The sequence below is a fragment of the Mesoplodon densirostris genome, chromosome 6 (genome assembly GCF_025265405.1).
Source record: "Mesoplodon densirostris isolate mMesDen1 chromosome 6, mMesDen1 primary haplotype, whole genome shotgun sequence".
Classification (NCBI taxonomy): domain Eukaryota; kingdom Metazoa; phylum Chordata; class Mammalia; order Artiodactyla; family Ziphiidae; genus Mesoplodon; species Mesoplodon densirostris.
In genome coordinates, this window is record NC_082666.1 from 34,425,845 (window position 1) to 34,447,868 (window position 22,024).

The following is a 22,024-nucleotide window of genomic DNA, read 5'->3' on the forward strand; positions in this document are numbered from 1 at the left end:
CTACCTTGCTATGTGTTATCTGACCAAGTAGCCAAGGCTACATGGCACGAGAGTCATAAAAAGGGAGCCTTCCTGGGTCTCAAATCCCATTCAGTATGATGGCAATAATAATGTTCGTCAAGCCAACTCAGAGATGTTGGGAAGCTCAAATAAGAAAACATATTTGAAAGTGAGTGCTTAGAAAAGTTTTAAGTACTTTCCCAAAGTATGGGGTCATTATTAAACAATCCTCTTCGCTTAGAAAAGAAACTTGCTCTTTCTTCCAGAAAGCTGAATCATATAAGTCTTTTTTTTTACATAATAGAAGCTAAAATTATACTGCATATTTTTAAAAAATATACTAAAGACTTTCTAATAATGCATTGAATCTGTTGGCTTTGCAGCTGTGGTTAAGGGGTTCCCATCAATAAGTAGAAGGTCAAGGCAACAATGAGAAGCAGACAGAATGGAGAGGAGAAGGTCTGATAGGCAGCTGATGGCATAAAAATGTCCTCATACTTGTAAATACTGACAACACGCTCTGAAGTCGGTGGTGAGTCTATATCATGTCGGGTGATGGAGCCTTTAAAGAGGAAAGAAATAAAAAGGAAGGGGCAATAGAAAAAAGGTACAGATTTAAAATGATACATGCAAACCACAGAAAAACTAAACTTCAAAGAACAAGAGCTACTATTTTTTCTCCAAATATATTTTTTATGTATGGCTCATTAACCACTCCTGACCACATGGACTCCCTTGCAGATGGAAGTCTATGGGATATAAAGTGGTAGCCTGCCCAGGCCAGACCAGAGAGGGTGTGGTGTGCTGTGTATCTGTATGTCTGCATGTCTGTCTGGCAGAGTGGTGTGGAATGGTATAGAAAGTAAGAGGATTAAGATACCAAACAAGTCTTTGGATGGGAAACATTTTTTGACCTGGTTAGAAGAGGAATGAGGGGAAAGGCTGTATGCAAAGGCTGCTTAATAAGCTGAAATTGATAGGAAGGGCCTGACCTTTGGATTAACCCATATGAAATTTAGGAGACTAAGGCATATGAATTTAGAGCAAAGATCTCCTTGGAAATAGGGCTCAGAGTGAGGGTTTTTTAAGGTACTATTTACTAGAGAAGCTGTGTCCAGCTGGACATGTCAAGCCCCTGCTGCAGTGTCCGTGCTGGCTCCTGTTAACACAAACCAAACTCCTCCGGCTGGCAAGAGTTTTTCGCTCAACTGGTCCCATTCACCTCTCCTCCCTAACCTCAATCATTGGTCACCTACATGAATTCCCAGGCTTAACTATGTACCTCCAATTCATACCTTTCCTGAGGGAAAGGCTAGATACAGCTACCAAGAGGCAGAACCAAACTCAAACCCAGAGTTTTAGATTCCAAATCCCATCATTTAAAATGAGTTCATTTCTCCAGCCTAAGACATGGTTTATTTCCCAGGGAACTGAAAGTACTCAAAGGTATAACTGTAGGTCCACTGTCGGTAACCTGGGAAATAAGCAAATGGAAAAGGTGTCACAAATCTGGAGGCATCCATATGTTTTCCCAACTAGAAACAGGCAAAAGAAAAAAGGGGTATAAAATCTCCAATCGATCAATGGGAACAATTTGAAGAGGAAAAAAAGATCAGATTAGGCAATGGATAGTTGATGAGAAAGATGCAATTCCCAGAATGAGTTCTCATACAGCGATTGAGAACAGCTCACTTCCATCCTTGGTCAGGCCATCAGGCTGATGAACCAGGAGGAATGCTGTAGACACAGTGTAACTTGATTTTAGCAGCCTCTCAAAGGCCTCATGATATGCTTGGGTCACTGTTGGGGAAATGCTGAAGAGCCTTGCTGCCCAGAGTGAGGTCATCAGTGGACCAACTTGTTAGAAACGCAGAATCTCAGGCCCTACCCTAGACCTACTGAAAACTGCATTTTAACAATATAGCCAGGCAATCCCCATACACATTAAAATTTGAGGAGTGGGCTTCCCTGGTGGCGCAGTGGTTGAGAGTCCTCCTGCCGATGCAGGGGACACGGGTTCGTGCCTCGGTCCGGGAAGATCCCACATGCTGTGGAGCGGCTGGGCCCATGAGCCATGGCCACTGAGCCTGCGTGTCCAGAGCCTGTGCTCCGCAACGGGAGAGGCCACAACAGTGAGAAGCCCACGTACCACAAAAAAAAAAAAAAAAAAAAAAAAAAAAAAAAAAAAAATTTGAGGAGTAATGGGTTAAACAATAGGATAATTTGGTAGATTTATGACCACCAGAATAGTCATAAAGTGAGTGTCAATCTCCAGAGCAGTCGCCAGAGGCCCTTTCCTGTTCAGTATTTTTTTATTTAGAGCATAGGAGTTAAGAGTACTCACTGATTTTGAAGTCAGACAGATATAGGTTTGAATTTCAGTTCTTCCATTAATTAGCTATATAGCCTTGAGCAAGTTCCTTAATCTCTCTAAAATGAGGATGATAATTCCTACAATTCTGGAGGATGTGGTGAGGAGTAAATGAGACCATTGTGAAAATTAGAGTCCACATACCATACACAGCAGACATATGATCTGTTTCATTAAGCACAGAGCTCATCATATACTATCTTGAATATCTTGCTCTAACTATGCATGTGTATAACTTGTCCATTTCTGTGTTCATGTGTATAAGTCCATTATAACATTCTGAAGGCAGAACATTCATATCGCCTTTCTCTCTTATGTTAGGCAAGTGCTTATCACTCCCTCGCCCAGTAAATAAGGACTACAAGCACAGCAGTGTCTGGTGTTTAATTCAGATACCAAAATGTAAGCTTACCCTGAATGGCTGGACCCCAAGCAAACAGATAATACCAACTTAAATGCAGATCAACAATCGTTTCATCTCTGGGAACATTCACAGGCCGTTTAAATCTGCAGGTGACCCGATTATTCTCAAAAACTCCTTCCTCATCTCTGGCAGGATTTCTCTGAATCTCCTTTGCCCACTGGCCTACGTTATAGAAGTGCTGTACGCGCACCCTGCCGTTGTCGTCGTGGACGCAGGCCATGACATCATCACCACCCTAACACGAAAGATGATGGAGAAAAAAGTCAAAGGTGTGTCTTTGGCAAACTTTTCTGCTAGAAAGAAATTTCACTCTGAAATATACGATCCATTAACTCTGTAATTGGAAGCCCCACCCCCCAAAATTGTTCTAAAAGTCATTAAAAATCTTTAACCAGGGACTTCCCTGGCGGTCCAGTGGTTAAGACTTTGCCTTCCAGTGCAGGGGGTGCGGGTTCGATCCCTGGTCAGGGAGCTAAGATCCCACATGCCTTGCGGCCAGAAAACCAAAACATGAAACAGAAACAATATTGTAACAAATTCAATAAAGACTTTAAAAATGATCCACATCAAAATATATTTTTAAAAATTCTTTAACCAAGTGAGCAGAGTTTGTATCACCGTAGCTGACATCCAGTGCCTCCTAATGAGTCATTTAGAGAAGAATACATCACCAGCTCTCCAGCAGTCCTGCCGAAAACACAGACACTAACCTAATCATAAGCAAACAATCAGACAAACCTGAATGGTAGGTCATTCTACCAAAAAACTGGCCCATAATCTTCAAAAGGGTCAATGTCATGAAAGACCAAAAAGAAAAGAAAAAAGAAAAGATAAGAAACTATTTCAAAATAAGTAAGGCTAAAGATACATGACAGCTAATGGTGTTCCTAGACAGACTCCTGAGTCATAAAATAAAAATTTCTGTAAAGGGCAGTATTGGGATAAAGGGCAAATTTGAAAATGGACAAGTATATTTGAGAATACTATTGTATCTATGTTAAACTTCCTGAATTTAATAAACTATATAATGAAAAAGAATGTCTTTGATCTTAGGAGATACCTACTTAAATATTTAGGGTTAAAGGGTCATGATAGCTTCAATTTCACCTCCAAAGTTTCCAGAAAATAATAAAAATAGTAAGTAGTAGCAGCAGTCCGAGTTGTTGTAGTAGCAGCAGCAGTAAAGAGACATAAAGCATATGTGGGACCTCCCTGGTGGCGCAGTGGTTGAGAGTCCGCCTGCCGATGCAGGGGATGCGGGTTCGTGCCCCGGTCTGGGAGGATCCCATGTGCCGCGGAGCGGCTGGGCCCGTGAGCCATGGCCGCTGGGCCTGTGCGTCCGGAGCCTGTGCTCCGCAACGGGAGAGGCCACAGCAGTGAGAGGCCGGCGTACCGCAAAAAGGAAAAAAAAAAAAAGCATATGTGGCAAATGTTAGTGTTTGTGAAAAAGTGACAGTGGTGACAGTGCCACACCGTGAATGTGACGGACGCCACTGAATTGAACACTTTAAAACGGTAAATTTTAGGTTATGCACGTCTTGCCACAATTAAAAAAGTTACCATTTGGTGAATCTAGATGAAACATATATACAGGAGTTTATGGTCCTATCCTTGCAGCTTGTCTGTAGGTTTAGCATTTTTGTAAGAAACAAACCAAAAACGTTATAGGTGTTCATCAGTTATAACAAATGTACCCTTCTGTGAGGGATGCTGATAATGGTGGAGGCTCTGCACGTGTGTGTTGGGGGGTATACGGAAATCCTGTGCACCCGCTATTCAATTTTGCTGTGAACCTAAAACTGCTCTAAAAAATAAAATCTAACGAAGAAGACAGTAATGCATCATTTCAAAAAAAGTTAAAGGTTATTAAAAAGGGGTTCCATTTTGCTTTCCCTGTGTATCAGGTTTTGAAAACTTTTAAATCTGTGCTTCTTGGAGTAATAGGAGAAGAAAAGAGAGACCTATATTTTATTTTTTTGAGACCTATACTTTAAAGGCCCCTAGATAGCAAAATGTCAAACATAAAATCTGAATGCTCCTCACTCGACCTCCCTCCTGAGCCCCCTAATCTTAACAGCTGCATCATGAGTGCAAATGCATTCCAGGACAAGAACTGGTCAACTGCACTGCAAGCCAGCTTCTGGGATGACACACACCTGCTGTTTCTCCTATTGACCCTAAAGTAGGAGATAAGTGATATAAATTAGTATCCATGCCGTCTTACCAGGTGGACCCACTGTCTTACAGCCTGGACTGAGAAGTGCATTCTTCTAGTGACTCTCCAAGAACAAACTCACTGGAGCTCTGATTGCTTAGCCTGATCCCCCAGTCTCTTCTTACCACCCACATACAACCTATGTCCAATCCACCAGCAAAGACTGTCAGCGTTACCTTCAAAACATACCTGAAATCTGAGCCCTTCCCACCACGCCTGCTGCTGTAACCCTGGTCTGAGCTGCCCTCCTCTCATTGCAAGAACCTCAAAACAGACCATGTGAAGAAAAGAAGCAGCAGCACACGCAAAGGTTCAAAGGCCTAAGAAAGTCTGGCTATTTGGGAAGCACCTTGGCACAGTGAATGGCAAATGATGATGCCCCAGAGGAAAGAGAATGCAGCAGAGGCACAGACAGAAGCAGAGGTAAGGGATGGTCAGCTACCTGGGTTCCTGCCTGTTTCACAGTCCTTTCTGAGGACCAGATGTGTTCCTGCCCATGCATACTGTGGAAGACTGAATCGCTGGACACAATTCTTCACTCCCCTGCTGTTATATTATGTACATACGCCTTCACAAGGCTTCTTGCTAGAGGGAGTGTATTTCCCTGCCCCTTCATTCTGGGCTTGGCTGTGTGAATGACTTCAGGCAATGGAATATTATCAGCAGATGTGATGTGGACACAGGTTTGAAATAAGCTTGGATGGCTCTTGTGCTTCTGCCTCTGCCATGAGAAAAACATGCCTGGGTAGCTACTGGTTCCAGAATGATTAGAGAATACCTGAATCCAAGCCATGGCCTGGAGCCAAGCCCAGCTGAGTCCCAGCCAATCCACACACATGTGAGCAAGAGATAAATGCTTCCTGTTATCAGCCGTGTAGTTTTGGGGGCTCTCTTGCAGCCGTACTGTGGAAATAACTAATGAATACAGGTACCACGAGACACATTGTATTCTCATAACCAACCCTTCCATCTCCGTTTAAGCTAGCTTTAATTTTTTTTTAACTTGTAATCAGAGAGCCGTAACTAGTATCACTGTTATACGGATTTGATCAATTTACTTGCTTTACTTTGAAAAAGAAAATTAAATGCCAGAAATCGGCTTCTCCCATTTAAAAGTGGCGTCATAACTTAGGGAAACACAACCGTGCTCATTCTCTAAAGTCTAAAGTAGCACAGCAAACTAAAGAGAAAAATTAGCTTCTATCATGCTTTGTGTCTTACCATTTTCCTGTCTGAAGAGAATCCAACTGCTACCCAACCATCTGTGTCTGCACTCAGCTCAAATTCCACATCAGCCCCTATCATCCGGTAGCTAAGGAAGTAGTCACAGGTCTCTGCATTACAGCCCGGTTTGCCATATCTATAGGATATATCAAAACAGATATTACTGCTTCCTCAGCCACTTACTCAAAATACATCAACAGAACATCTGTGTGTCAGGCAGGACGCTAAGCAATATTAATAAATATATTAGATCTTTGCTACCTGGGATCTCAAAACCCCAGTTTCACTCAGGGGAGACCATGGAGACAAACCACTCCTCTTTATCTACCTGCAAACTGAGGTCCAGAGATGGGAAGACACTTACCGAGTGAATCAAGCTGCAACAGGACTGAACCTGGGCCTCCAGGCCTAGCCAGGGTTCTCTATGTGTTATTAGAGTTTCTCAAATATTAATTATTACTGAATTATTTCTGCATCCCTTTTAGAGAAAAAAAATTCTCTGAGTTAATAATTTAAATAATTTACCAGTTCTTTTCACTTACAAATTTTCAATTAAACTACAAAATTAAACTAACAAAAATGGGCAAATTAAATATAGATTAAACTACAAAACCAGGAACTTTTAAATTCATAGCATTCACGTGATAAATGAGGTCATTTCACCGAAAGCGACTTTCTGCTTACCTGCGTGTACTGTGTCTGAGTGGCCTCTGCAGGGTCTTTATTTTGAGCATGTTCTTACTACTAGACATGACTCCACTCCCCTCCACTTTTATCTATTTGAATTGCTCCACAACACTTATACATACAAGCCACCAAACAAATGCCTCATCTGGTAATCACTGGGCACGAATGCATCATTTATTCACAAAATTTGCTTTTGCTCTATCGGGCTACTTGGTGCTGATACAATTCAGACACTACAGTACAGAGCACTGTAAGGGGGTTACCCAGACAACCAGATTATGCATTTGTTCATCTGTTTAAGGAGCATCACTGAAATGAAAACATGAATTAAAATTTTCTTCCAGAGGACTTGTGGATCCTTTAAGGATCAGCAAGCCCTAGTTTTAGGAACACTGCTTTACACCATTTTCAGAAACGACAGAAAATTGTAGCAATGGGTGGGATAATCTAAGCTCAGATGGAAGGTATCTAAAAGTACAGGATGCAAGGCTGCCAAGTATTGACGGAGGAGGGAGACAAGGAACATGCAGCTCTGCTGGCAGATACCCTGAGAAGCTGGCAGGAGGTGTAAGCTCAAGACCACAGGAACTGGGCTGAAAAACCTGAAAAGGGTGAGGAAAGCTAAAAGAGGGGTGAATGGGCCAGAAAGCAAGTCCCCCTGAAGCCAGCAGGGCACTAAAATGCCTTTCCTTCTCAAAAATATCCCTTGATCACCAGAATTATTCTTTGCTGGCTATCTTCCCCAATAATCATATCACTGGATTTTTAAAAATTCCTTAGAAATACGCTTGTAATCAAAGAAAACTCAAAACCTCCATGTTCAATTGTTTCTCCTTGAGCACTGAACCAAAAAAAAAAAAAAAAAATCAAAACATTCAGTGCAGTGGCCATCAAAATCTTTACTCAAGGACAATTTGTTTTAGGAAATAAAGGATTCAAAGAAAAGGAGGGTTTCCCAACAAAGCACAGCTGTCTAGACGGGAGGCCCACTGTCTACACTACTGTTTTCTAGCTCCAGCCCATCACGTCTTGACAGAATACTACTAATAATCAGGCAGGAACTCACTAGATCTGAGACAACTAGCTAGACACAATAATCAATGCGTAATGACTAGTTAGTATCATACAGCTACCCATAAGTCATGACTATTGATTTGAAAAGGAACTGGGTCTTAGGCACATGTATTATTGCCTGTCCCATCCACACCCCTGCTGAATAAGCAGAGACATCTGTGTTATGTGATTCTTTTTCATACAGCCAACTGGTTAGACCCCTGAGCCAATGGCGTACAGTCATAAATGAAGAACTAGAGAAGAACGTTCTAGGGCCAACGGGCATGCTACAGCTCAAGGCTTGGAAGACTGAAACCTGGGGTGGCCATCAGAAACAAGCCGCATCTCTGCTGAAGTTATGAGGGGTACAGGTCCCTGGTTAGAGTGAACTGCATGCAATTTAAATACTACCTTGAGAAGTAAAATCAAAGTCTTGGCTTTAAAGTTATGCAACTCGCAGATCTACCAACCTAAAGCATCCCTTAGTTTTTCCACAGTCATCCACTTTGATTTTGGCAAATGGATCCACAGGAGGAGCAGTAGGGAAAGGGTAACCTGGCCAGTGAGAATAAATAATGGTTAGAAAATCCAGGAACAACGTTTCCAATGAGAAATGCTTCTTTTTAGTAGGTTGACTATTCTCTAGCGCACGCGTCTAGAAGTGAAGGCCTCAGAAAAGAGCTTTGTTGAAGCCTAATCACCCTTTTCATGAGGGGCAGGTAGGGGCACACGTCTTTGAACCCAGCCTTACGTGTTAACTGAGAAAGGGCTTTTTCCTCATTTACAGGTAAGGAGCCTGAGGCACTGAAAGAGGGCATAATATCATACCCACTGGCTCACCACTGCCCCCTGAGAGTGTGAAAATCACAGTTTTATACAATACACATGTTCTAAGAGAAAAAATAAATGAAACACTTCTATATTTGGTAGCAGAGGTTTTCCATTTATATCTATATGTTATAATAGGGTTTTTCTGTTTCTCTGAACTTCCATTTTTCATTAAGCTGTATAGAACATTGTCTTATCTCAGTAATTCTTTAAACACATCATTTCATGCATCTTTCTTAACATCATAATGCATTCAACCACACATCAAAGGAAAGCCTGCATTATGCTTCCAGTCTGTGACACAAATATTTTTCTTCTAGGCTGTTCACTCCCTGTACCATGTGTGATTTATCTTGTATTCTCTGCCCATCACAGTGCTTGACACTGGACATTGAATGATTGTCAAATGAATAAATAAAATCACCCATAGATATTAGGCAGTGCAAATACACTTAAAAAAATTATTGTATTAGTTTTTCTTTTCTCACTATTCTGAAGTCCTTTCTTTGTGATTTGTAATTTTTTTAAATGAGGCTTTGTTTACTTTGTTTCATTAAGTTATACTTTTAAAAAAGCCAACAGCAGATGCAAACTATTACATTTAGAATGGATAAACAAGAAGGTCCTAATGTATAGCACAGGAAACTATATTCAATATCCTGTGATAAACCATAATGGAAAAGAATCTAAAAAAAAGAATGTCTATATGTGTATAACTGAGTCACTTTGCTGTACAGCAGAGATTAGCATGACATTGTAAATCAACTACACCTCAATAAAAAAAAAAAGTCACCAGGTCACATTTTCCTGGTTCATATCTGTGCTCTACGGACAGTTCATCTCTACTACCCTAGATCTTGATCACATACTAAAGTACAGCCCTACCTTTTCACCATCTTTAAGTACTTGGGCCAGATGCATTACTTTTTCTATTTTCATGCTTATTTTATGCTAAGTTGGAAATCCACTTAAGTACTATAGACTGAGTCCCACCTTGGATGAGTTTCTTGTTTTTCTCTTAATATTTATGGAGTTCGATGCTACTATGTTAAGCATCATCCTATATGTTCTTCCTCTTCTCACTACAATGCTGTGGCTATTTTTTCTCAGAGTATTTATCCAGGAATGCAATGACTACTTATGTTTTTAAGGTTCTATAGGTGTCTGAAAAAGACAATCTCTTGTAATGTTGCTTCTGACGCAGGTTCACCATTTTCTTCCATCATCTTTACTACTTCCTAGCATCTAGAATGATACATCAGCATATAGCAAATTTCCTGCTCAATAAATGCCAGTAATTATTACTATTGGATTATTATTACTATTAAATTTTTAAACTAACCATTGGGTAAGATCGTCTCTAGAAGAAGAATGGGTTTCTAAGCTCCAAATAAGATCAAGTTTTGGAACAAAGCTCACTTATAAATGTATTGAACTAGCTTATTAATGTTGGTAAATGGCTTATTTCTCAGGGCTTTTCTAGCACTGATTTTCTATTTTATATACTTCTAAATCTTAGAATGAGAACTTTTGTTGTCAAATGAATTTGGGCATCATTTAATAATATCACATTTTCTTCTCATTTTGTAAGATGTTTTGTTTAAGTATAAATTTATTTATTTATTTATTTATTTATTTTTCACTGCACTGGGTCGTCGTTGTTGCACGCAGGCTTTCTCTAGTTGTGACGAGCGGGAACTACTCTTCATTGCGATGCGCGGGCTTCTCATTGCGGTGGCTTCTCTTGTTGCAGAGCACGGGCTCTAGGCACATGGGCTCAGTAGTTGTGGCTTGCAGGCTCTAGAGTGCAAGCTCAGTAGCTGTGGCGCATGGGCTTAGTTGCTCCGTGGCATGTGGGATCTTCCCGGACCAGGGCTCGAACCCATGTCCCCTGCACTGGCAGGCAGATTCTTAACCACTGCGCCACCAGGGAAGTCCCTGTAAGATGTTTTGTAATAAAGAATTTGATTGGTTTTTGTCCCTGGTTCCTGGGAGGGCGACTCTAAATCCCTGGAATTTCCCAATGGGTCTTTCTTATTCCTGAGCCCCTTGGGTTCACACCTGAGTTTATGCTAAGAGATAAGATGACTCAGAATGGGGACTGGTCACTAGAAAGACGAACCACGTGATTAGAGGTTTGGGGCTTTGAGCTAGCCCTGCCTCCAGGGAGGGGGTGAGGGGCTGGAGATTGAGTTCAATTCTGTAGCTAATGATTAAATCAACCATGCCTTGGTAATGAAACCCCAATAGAAACACTGGACACTGAACCTCAGTGCAGCTTCCTGGTGGTGAACACACTGATATGCTGGGAGGGTGACAGGTCATGATTCATTGGAGAGGAATCCTGCATTCATGGAAACTGCATTCATGAGCCCCCAGACTCTGCCCTGTGTGTCTTCACTGGCTGTTCCTGAGCTGTATCCTTGATACTAAAACTGTTATTGTGTGTACAGCCCATTCCTGAATCCTTTGAGACGTTCTAGTGAATTATAGAACCCAAGGGGGGTTGTGAGTGGCCCCTGGATTGGTAGCCAGTTGGTCTGAAGTGAGGCTAGTCTTGTTGTGGATCATGCCCTTTAACCTGTGGGGTCATTAGTGCCAGAATTGAATTTCAAGACACCAACTGGGGTTGGTATCAAAATATAAGCAAAGCAATATTATATTTTTTTCCTGAAATTAAATGATCTCACTATTTGGAATAAAATAAGTTTGGACCACGTGCCAATATTTAAGCTCCTGTATCTCAGCTACAACCCAGCCTCTACAGCCAGCTGTAGGATGGGCTAGTACTCTTGCAAACCACATCTCTCCTTTGCCAGCTGGCTAGGTTCTGCCAAAAGAAAACATTAAAGGGAGGTTGGGAGGCAGGAGGAGGGAAAGACCATTTGTTCCTGTTTGATTGCTGTCCAATATGCAAGTCCTCAGCAACTCTATTTCATCCTCACATTGGCAGTCGGTTTGAGTTTACAGCTTTTTTCTAGACTCCCAGGACCAGCCTCTTCAAAGGAACCAGCATCAGCTGGGCAGACAGCCCATTCTCAGAGGATGGGCTGCACCTCTGGGGTGGGGGTGGGGGTGGGAGTGGGAGGTCCCTTGTCTGAGCTCTTGGTTCTCACAGCCTCAAGCCCTTCTCTCTGCTCCCTCAGCCCCAGGGCCGGCACCCGCTTCCCAAAGTGACTTTCTCTGAGCTCCCTTCTTGCTTCTGCAGTCCCCTCAATACCTTTTCAGACAGCTCCCTGGGCTGGCTATCCTGTTTTAAAAAGCTTAAAAAATTGGTTTCTGTCTCTCTGACTAAACCTTGATGGGTAGAGACTAAGTGTATTAATCCTTGAATAGCAATACAATGTAAATGTTTGTGAAAAACCATATCTTATTAGCAGTTATCATCTTGAAGCCTAGAGAATTAAGATATTCAATCGGATCTGTTTTACATGCACTGTACAATTTTATTGGAAAATTGTGTTTATTGTAGAATTTTAATTTTTAAATACCCTAGGCCCACAGAATTAATGATATTTCTTGATTTATGGAACACTCCGTTGTATGGATATACAACATTTTTTTATCCATTCAGGGGCTGACAGACATTCAGGTTGTTTCTACTTTGGGGCTATTATGAATAATGCTGCCATGAACATCTGTGTACAAGTCCTTGTGTGAACATATGTTTTCAGTTCTCTTGGAATAGAATTGCTGTGTCATATGTTAACTCTACGTTTAACTTTGTGAGGAACTATCAAATTATTTTCCAAAGTAGCCACACTGTTTTACATTCTTACCAGCAATGTACTGTGGGGAGGTTGGGGGAGGTCCTTTTTTTTTTATAGCCATCCTAGTGGGTGTTAAGTGGTATATCATTATGATTTTAATTTGCATTTCCTTAATGACTAATGATGCTGAGTATCTTTTCATGTACTTATTGGCTATTTGTATATCTTCTTTGGAGAAATGTCTATTTAGAGCCTTTCTCCATGTTTTAATAGGGTAGGCTGTCTTTTTATTATTGACTTGTAATGTATTAGCTTTTTAATCTCTGCTATGTCTAGGGTTATTTCTCCCTTTTTTCATTCCTAATATTATTTGTCTTCTCTCTTCTTCTCCTTATCAATCTTGCCAGAATCCTACTGTGAGAGTTAATTTTATGTGCCAACTTGGCTAGGCCAGGTGTCCAGATATGTGGTCAAACATTATTCTGGATGTTTCTGTGAGAGTGTTTTCGGATGAGATAAACATTTAACATTTTATATCAGTGGACTCTGAGTAAAGCAGATTGCCCTCCATAATGTAGGTGGGCCTCATCCCCAGCTGGACAGAACAAAAAGACTGAGCTTCCCCAAGCAAGAGTGAATTCTGTGGCAGATGGCCTTCGGACTTGAACTATAACATTGGCTCTCTCCTGGGTCTCCAGCCTGCCAGCCCACTCTGCAGATTCTGGACTTGCCAACCTCCAAAACTGTGTGAGCCAACTCCTCAAAATAAACTTCTCTCTCTCTGTTTCTTATCTATATATACATACACATCCTATTGGTTGTGTCTCTCTGGATAACACTGACTAATACATGTATCTACTTCATTCATATTTTCAAAGAATCACTTCTGGCTTTTTTGATCCTCTTTACTGAATATTTGGGTTCTAATTCATTAAATTCTGCTATTTCGTCCTTTCTTTCCTCCTACTTTCCTTAGAGTTTTTCTTTCTCTAACTTCACAATTCTTTGGCACTTCTCCTTTTCTTCTATCAACGTTTAAGCCCAACAATCAACTGCCTCCAGGGGTTTCTGCCTGGACATTCCACAAGCAAAACAATTCCAGATGCCCAACACTGAGCTTCCCCACCTCCCAAATGCCCTTCCTCCTATGTTTTCTATCTTAGTGAAGAATCCCACCACCCACCCCCAGTCTCCCAACCCTGAAACCCTAGATTCCTCCACCTGGAACATTTCCTCCGTCACCATTCCTTTCATTTCCACCCTGAAACACGAGCCTGCCTCTTGGCTATTGCACTGCCTCCTATCTGATTCCCCCACTTCCCTTCTAATTCTTCCACCAGCGCCAGGTTTCTAAAACAGAAATCAGATCTTGTCACAACGCCATTTGAAGACCTTTACTGGCCTCTCCCCACCCCCTCCTATCTCTCCTACACTCACTCGTCTTCCTTAGTCCTGCAATGTATGCGTCAGACACCCAGCCATGCCAGCTTCTGCTTTTCCCCTTAGCTTTGTCCATGCTCCCACTTTTTTTTTCTATTGAAGTATAAGTTGATTTAGAATGTTGTTGCTCCCACCTTTTTATTACTGGTTTTTGGTGGTTTGTTTGTTTGTTCCTTTCCCTCCACTTTCCATTTTAGTGCTTTCTTTCTCTTTATTGAAAATTAAAATTTGGATGAAGACCAAATAATATTGGTTTGAGGCAAAAAAAACCTTTTTTTCCTCCTTCCCTTTCCTTCTTCTCACATGTGCCTTGTAAACCCCTCCAATAACCGTTCTGTTTTGGAGGATGAAAGCCATTTTTTCCTCCCGTCAAGAGGCACTTATTTTCTTGGTTTATTTCTCCAGGTTCTCAACATGCTTTTGTTGTTTCCATTCTTGTCTAACTCGCAGCCACTATCTGTTCTTCTTTTTGCAATCCCTTGAGCCTGTTTTGCCATACTCCACTAGGTGGATAATGGCTTCTCGTTAGCTATTTATTGCTTCTAATTAACTGCTTGGATCACAGCCCTCAGGTATTAATTTGGTACTTAATTCCTTGAAGTTTTAACCAGAAATTATCTGTTCAAATCTCTGAGAGCTACTGCATCAGCCTATTTCTCTTTCTGGACTGCCTGAATCGTTTCTGCTTATCAGAACCATATAAAGAAGCAAAAATGTCAAGGGACTTTGTAAAATGGAACATTCCACCCACGTGGAGCCCGTTTAGCAAAGCTTTCATCATGTCACTCCACCACTCAGGCACCTGCAGTTCCCAACTGACTACCCCATCAATTCCAAGGCCCTCTTTTCAAGTTTGCCCATAAAAATGCCCCATCCCGCCTGTTCCACTGCATTTCCTAACATATGTGTTTAGAAGAGAGGGTCCACAGGGACCCTCTCTTCTAAACACGCTGGACACCTCGCACCACCTTATCCATAAAGTCAATCAACAACAAACCCACCCGGTTCTCTGCTACCTTCTAGCTGTGTGACTTTAGCTACAATATTTAAACTTTCTGGGGGTCAGTTTCCTTAACTCGAAAGTGGGAATAGCAGTAGTATGTAAGTCAGAGTGTTGCTATAAAGATTAAAGTTAATATGGGTAAGGTACTTAGGACAGTGACTGGCACACAGTAAGCACTTAATAAAAGTTAGCTCCAGTTAGTGTTATTATTGGGTTAGATTCATGGATATGAATTAGATGTAGATTATTTACCTTTAAATTATTTACCTTTTCTGTGATTTGTTTTGGTTTTATTCTCCCACCCCAAAACTATATATATATATATATATATATATATATATATATATATATATATATATATATGCTGTTTCTACTTTGTCACTGAACAAGGTGATACTATCTTTGTTCAAACCAAAGTACAAATGAAGAGATACTATAAATGAAAAAAAAAAAGTGTGCACGTGCCTGTGTGTGTGAGTTGGGGGGGGTCTTTTTATTCTCAGTACGTATATATGCACCACGAGGGGAAAAGCATCCCAAATGTCTATATGCACGGTGATGAGTTATGTATTCACATACAATACACAGTAGACACAGGAAGAATATAGGCAGATGAAAGAACTCCTGCTCTTCCCCCAAGCTCTGTTCTTCTCTCTACTGCCTTACGAGCTCTTTCCCAAGATGGGAAAAATTGTGGTCAGAACTCAATGGTCAGAAACTCATGGATTGGGCCATGTTTTACAAGTAGTCAGACTACTATGCCTTAAAGATAAGCAACCTTGAATGGTGTTCCTTCTTTCCTTCCTAGGTAGGGTATGGCCCAAGGGCAAGCCATCTACCATCATCCAAGTGGCTGGCTGATGAGTCTCAGGGTTTGCTCCTCAGACCTGGTCTGTAAATCTTAGCAGCAAGGAGAAGGGAGCAGCAGGCTTCATTTAGGACTTAACCCTAAGCCAACACCCAACTCAATTTTTTTCAGAGAACCCTGAGAATAGGAGGTTTGCCCATAATCATGTGGTAATCTGTTTTATATTCTACTGTTGTTCTGAATATATAGATTCTGGCTTGAGAACCTCAAGGGTAAGAGGGTATGGGTGATAGGAGTCAAGCACCAAGAACCTATCCAAACTGTGAACCATGGACAGCACAAAGGGTCACAGCACGGTTAGACTGTACTCTGGGAGAATATCTTGCCTAATGGCAGGGAATGGGGAGAGAAAAGCAGAGAAGCCGTCTGAAAGAGGCAACAATTGAGCGGGGACTGTACGGCTGAGTAGTATTAGGCTAAGACAGTGGGAACCCCCAAGAATTCTGAAAACTAGCATCATTAAACCAAAATATAATTTAAATTTAAAAAAATGAACATGTTAGGGGGTGATGAGAAACATCAAATCAGCCAGTGTTCAGTCTGTGGTCTGGGGGGTCTTGGGCAACCTGGACACTGGAGAAATGGTCTCTGGACAAGGTGGGTAATGGTCACTTGGCTCAACCAGAGTTTCAGGGAATTCTCCATGCCCACCCCCATTATTCTAATTCCCTTTTTCTGATTTCATACTACTGGGCTACTTTTTCATTAAAAATTCAGTTTGTCGGCAACTTTGAACCTGAGAAGGGGGTACCCTGCATAGAGAAAACAGCCCAATCACTAGAAAAAGACAACCCCACTTGTACTGATAGAAAGATAGAATAGTTTAAACATACTATTTCTACCTCTTCATTTGCCACTTCCTCCAAAATCAACTGGGCTCCCTCTTTCCTTCTCCACTGAACTCATCCCAGGAAAATCCACCCATTACCTCTCATTTCCTGAATCCATCAACTATTTTAAGTCTTCACTGGGCCTCCCCATGGCATGGGACACTCTTCCTGATGCCTTTTTCCTTCGTCTCCTGGGTGGGAAGCCATTCTGCGACATTCCCTGGTTCTGCTTCTCCATCTCTGGCAGTACCCTTTTAAGGCAGTGTCATTGATTATTTCTAAGGATCTTGGGAAAGTCTCTACTCAAGACCCACAAGGCTAAAGCCTAGGCCCAGGGTAATCTAGTAGACGTGCTTCCCCTGGGAGGCTCACCCCACAAACATCCCCACTAGCACCCACCAAATGGTTGTAGGATCAGCCTTTGAAGGTAAGTGCAAGGATCAGAGAGAAGAGTAGAATGGACAGTGAAAGCTCAGAGTGAGGGAAAGGAAGGAGTGAGAGATGGTTGTAAATGAAAGTTGGGTCAGACAGAAAATTCCAGATAAAGGAGTTGAAGCTTCATCCAGGGAGTAGATTGGAACCACTGCAGATTTTTGAGGGTTAGAGCCAGGCTTCAGGTGGTATGTGCAGAATGGGTGAGAGTGCCAAGCAGACAAACTAGAGATTTGTACACGTATCACAGGCCCTGCTACCCCTGTAGGGTCACCTCACCTAAGTGCCCTCCCCCTTTTGTCTCATTAAAGTCTCTCACACTTCCTGGTTCAACTCTATAAAGCTTTCCTTTGGGCTGCAGCCCACCTGATGTCCATGTTCATAAAAGTGCCTGGACTATACAGCTAACTTCATTCTCTCTATATATACAAACTGACATCGAATCTGACCTTGTTCTCCATTTGTTAGGTGCATGTGCCCAATAAGAATATAATTTCTCATGTGCTGCCTTTGAGTCACCTGGCAGTGTGCTAGGCTGACTATGAACAGAATAACTACCTATTACATGCTTTCAAAAAGAGATGGATTTTGTACTATTTACTCTTTTATAGAGTGACAGATTCTACTTCTGCTTGTTGTTCCCCTACTCTGCCCCTGCATTCTTTCCTTCTCCCTGACTACATGGCTGCCCAGCTAGAAGACTCTACTTTTCAGCTTCCCTTGCAGCTAGGTCATGTAATTAGGTTCTTGCCAAAGAAATGTGTGCAGCAGTGATTTCTCCAACCAGCCTAAAAGGTAATTGTTTGTCCTGAACTTCCTCTCTTTCTCCTTTCCTCAAGCTTGAACAAAGACGTGCAAGCAACCTGACTTCCACACAGATGAGGACAAAGCCTTAGACGGTGGGGGAACAACATCAGGGAAAGAACCTAGGTCCTTGAATGACCTTGTGGAACAGAGCTGGACCACCTGTCCAGACCAGCCAGACTCAAATGAAAGAAAAATAAACTATCTTATTTAAGCCACTGTATGTTGGGGTCCCTGTTTCAGCAGTTAAGCATCTACCCAACTAATGTATTTCCCCAAATCCATTTCTCCATATAATACAGTAAGTCCAGCTTTTGAATTGGGCCTATTACTTCCCAGATAAAGGCTACATTTCCCAGCCTCCTCTGCACCTATGGGTGACCATATGACTAGGTTGTGGCTAATGACGTGTAAGTAGAATTGTTACATGGGCCTTCTGAGCAATCTCCTTATAAAGTAGTCAGTGACCTTCTTCCCACTTCCTCTTTCCCACGGTCTGGAAAGTGAATGTAATGGCTGGAGATGAAGCAGCCATTTTGGACCATGAAGTTACATTCTAAGAGTTGTGAAGAAGCAGAAGACCAGGATTAGTGTCTCCAATGACCAGTTTTAGACTGCCTACTTCTAGATTTCTTTACGTGACAGAGGAACTTCTATCTTATTTAAGCTATTAATGTTTGTTTGTGGTAGGTAGCTAAACCTAATCTTAAGTAACAGATACATCCAGCCTCATATCATCTGCTGGGACACACAACATTTCAAAGCCCAACTTGATTCTTGGATATTCCTCTTAGCAGAAGAAAAGAAAAATCACTTTCCAAATTGCAGAAGTAAGAAGCCAGTTTCCAATCCTTCTGAAGAAAATCAGCTTGGCTTTTGTGCTCACTGAAACACTGCCTCTACAGGGAGGTCATTGAGGGACAAACACCCTGTCTCTGGGCCCACCAGGCCCCAACAATGGCGGCTCACACTAGGGATGCATGACATGTGGGAAAACAGTAAAGAAGTGGGATGGAAGTGGGGAAAGAGATGTGACCCAGCTCTCATGGGCAGGGCAGTGAGCACGAACAGAACGCTGAGCTTGGGACACTAGCCACTGCAAATTTAGGTCCATACAGACAGGGAGGAAATAAGGCAACATCTCTCTTTAAGCTGGGATTTCTGCTTCCCACCAGCTGCTCTTATCTCACACACCCTAGGCCAGATGGCAGTCTCCTCCCTTACCACCCCCTACCCCAATCCCTGACAGAGACAGAGAGTGGAGGCCAGATGCTGAAAACTGGGGGAGCCTAGACTCAGCCCCACCTGTCCGCAGCTTCGCAGGACTTGGCTGACCACCTGCCTCTCCCGGCCTCAGTCTCCCCACCTGTAAAGCCAGCAGCGGGCGGAAGGCGCTGACAGCTCTTGGGACCACTTGTCCAGGAGGATGGGTAGTGGGAGCCACGCGCTCCCCGTCCGGGCCTCGGCCGTGCCGGCGCTGCCTCCATTCGCATCCTAACCAACTGCCCGCCCCCGCCCCCGCCCCCGCTCCTGCCGCCTCCGGCCCCCGTCCCGGGTCTCCGCTCCCGCAGCCCCTCATCCTCCCGCAGCCTCACCCTCCTCGGACAGGTAGCGTAGGTCGTAGAACTCCCCCGCGAAGGTGCCGTAGGAGGAGTCGTGGCGCGGAACCGCCTCGTCAGAGCCCGAGTCCCCCCGCGCGCGGCCCCGGGGCCCCCGGCCCCCGGCGCCCGCGCCGTCGTCCGCGGGGCTGGCGGCACAGGCGACGGTCCCGGCCAGCAGGAGCAAGAGCAGCGGCGCCCAGGCCCCCGGGCGCTGCCGGCGCGGCCGCGCCATCGCTATCCACCGATCCCGCAGCCAGGCCGCTCGGGCCGCAGCATGGGCGCCGCGGGCGCTGGGCCGGGACTGCGCGGCCGCCCCCGCCGCCGCCAGCACGCGTCCGCCGCCGCTAGCAAGCATCCGCCCCCTCCCGCAGCCCGCGCAGCCGCGGAGCCGCCCGCACCCGCCGCCTCCCAGCCTCGGTCTGCGCATCCTCGCTTGCGCCAGAAGCCTCCCATTCTTCCTAGCATCCTCTCCTCCTCGCCCGAACTCTCTTTCTCTGCCTCCGTTCTTTCTCCCATTTCTCCTCCCTCCCTCCACGAGTCTCTCACAGACACAGATTTGGCCCTTCTACCCTCTTGCTACTACTCAGAAAGTGGTCCACGGAGCAGCAGCAGCAGCAGCATCCCCAGAGACCAGCATGTTAGCATCACCAATCTCGGGCCCCACGGCAGACACGTGACTCAGGATGCATTTTACCAATATCCCCGGGAGACCCCAGTATATGTTCACATTTAAGAAGTGCTCCCCGGAGGGTTCACCTTGAACACACCTTGTCAGAGTCGCTGCTTCCCCCACCTTGTTCCAGCACTTTTTGGTTTATATAAAGCACTTACTATATCCATTACTTCTTGGGATCATCACTGAAAAAGTTGAAATTGCAAGATCTGCACTTTATAGATAGGTAAACCGAGGTCCTTAGGGCCACTTTAAACATAGGTAAACCGAGGTCCGAGGTCCGAGGTCCTTAGGGTCTAGTTTCCCGAGGGAAACTAGAACCCAGCTCTTTGGGCTGGATTCACGTAGATTTCTGGCGTGTGCAGTCAGCAGAGGCTGCCGGTGCCCTTGCGAAACGTGCCCCCTTCAACACCAGGCAACTGGTTTACTGGTTTCCCCACAGCGAGCACGTAGAGGCCTCGGCAGGCCCAGACCGTGGAATTCCCGACTTTCCCAAATCCATTCCTGCCGCTTGCAGTTCACTTCCGGTTATTTACTCAGCCATTCATTCATTCATTCACACCAAGCACTTAACTACATGCCAGGCCTTTCCAAATGATGGTTTTGGAGTGATAACACATTCAAACTGCTAAGCTGTTTTCCGCTAGAAAACATGGATACAATTCTTTTTATGCTAGTATTGCAGATCCAGCATTCTAGCTTGCTTTTAAATCTTATTGCATAAACAAACAAAATAATTACGGAGGCAGAAAAGCATAGAGGTTTCAAACGTAGGCCCAGAAGTCAGGCAGTGCCGCGTGGTGATCAGTTACCTCCATGATGCACTGCAGATTAGGTAAGATGATAGATCTGAGGATCAGTGGTATTGAATGAATACCTATAGTATTAAACCCTATGACAATGAACGAATGAATATGCCTATGGTTCTGAAATACAAAAATTCTAAAGAAACTAGTGATTACAGCCTTTTTTGGCCCAGGAGAGATGGGAGACAGGGGACTCCTGTGGAAAGTGAGAAGTTTTGTGTGACCCAGAGGTCAAATGTTTGCTTTTAGGTATCAGTTAACACTGATGGTGGGTTATCCAATTGGAGTTTAAACGTGTTTATCCTGACAGGTGATTCAGGTATAATTCATGGAAACCCTGGGCTTCACTAGGTCTCCCAATATCCCAGTCGTTGTAAGAAATATGTCAGATTTACTGCTTGAAAAAGGTAAGATGAACTATAATTACTTAAAAAATCAAAACAGGGCTTCCCTGGTGGCACAGTGGTTAAGAATCTGCCTGCCAATGAAGGGGACATAGGTTCGAGCCCTGGTCCGGGAAGATCCCACATGCCACGGAGCAACTAGGCCCGTGTGCCACAACTACTGAGCCTGTGCTCTAGAGCCCAAGAGCCACAACTACTGAGCCCCCACGCTTAGAGCCCATGCTCTGCAACAAGAGAAGCCACCGCAATGAGAAGCCTGCGCACTGCAGCAAGAGTAGCCCCCGCTCACTACAACTAGAGAAAGCCTGTGGACAGCAACGGAAAACCAACACAGCCAAAAATAAATAAATAAAATAAATAAATAGGTTTCAAAAAATCTATTAAAAAAAAAATCAAAACAAAGACATTTCTTTCCCAAAAACATAGCTTTCAGAGGATAAAATTCTAAAATACAAGAAATCCAATCAATTGAAAATCTGTTAGAGTATCCCTAGAAGAAAAAAAAAATTCAAAAAAAATCTTACTGTTAAAAATTGAAATGTCTTTCTTTTCATCTTCCTCTTTATCAGGAAAGATATGGCCAATTTTAAATGGACCAATGTTTAGCAAAAATAACAAGCATTGGACTTCTGATTCTGGTGTTGATTCACT

At 43.3% G+C, this 22,024-nt stretch overlaps 1 protein-coding gene across 1 annotated transcript; it reads right to left on the reverse strand.

The window, feature by feature from the left end:
• Positions 1–301: 301 nt before the first annotated feature.
• On the reverse strand, positions 302–19,800 carry FRRS1L (ferric chelate reductase 1 like). Its single transcript, XM_060101934.1, has 5 exons — positions 19,485–19,800; positions 8,445–8,529; positions 6,232–6,370; positions 2,784–3,030; positions 302–562 (listed from the first exon to the last, which is right to left on the reverse strand). The coding sequence occupies exons 1-5, from the start codon at positions 19,720–19,722 to the stop codon at positions 390–392; spliced, it is 882 nt and encodes a 293-aa protein (XP_059957917.1). The 5' UTR covers positions 19,723–19,800; the 3' UTR covers positions 302–389.
• Between the last annotated feature and the right edge of the window lie 2,224 nt (positions 19,801–22,024).

Excerpts from the sequence above, each read along its gene's own strand:
- FRRS1L (XM_060101934.1), bottom strand. The coding sequence starts at position 19,722 with ATGGCGCGGCCGCGCCGGCAGCGCCCGGGGGCCTGGGCGCCGCTGCTC. Across the intron at positions 8,530-19,484 it reads ACGCTACCTGTCCGAGGAGG|GTTACCCTTTCCCTACTGCT; the intron begins GTGAGGCTGCGG and ends CTCACTGGCCAG. Across the intron at positions 3,031-6,231 it reads TCTCTTCAGACAGGAAAATG|GGTGGTGATGATGTCATGGC; the intron begins GTAAGACACAAA and ends CTTTCGTGTTAG.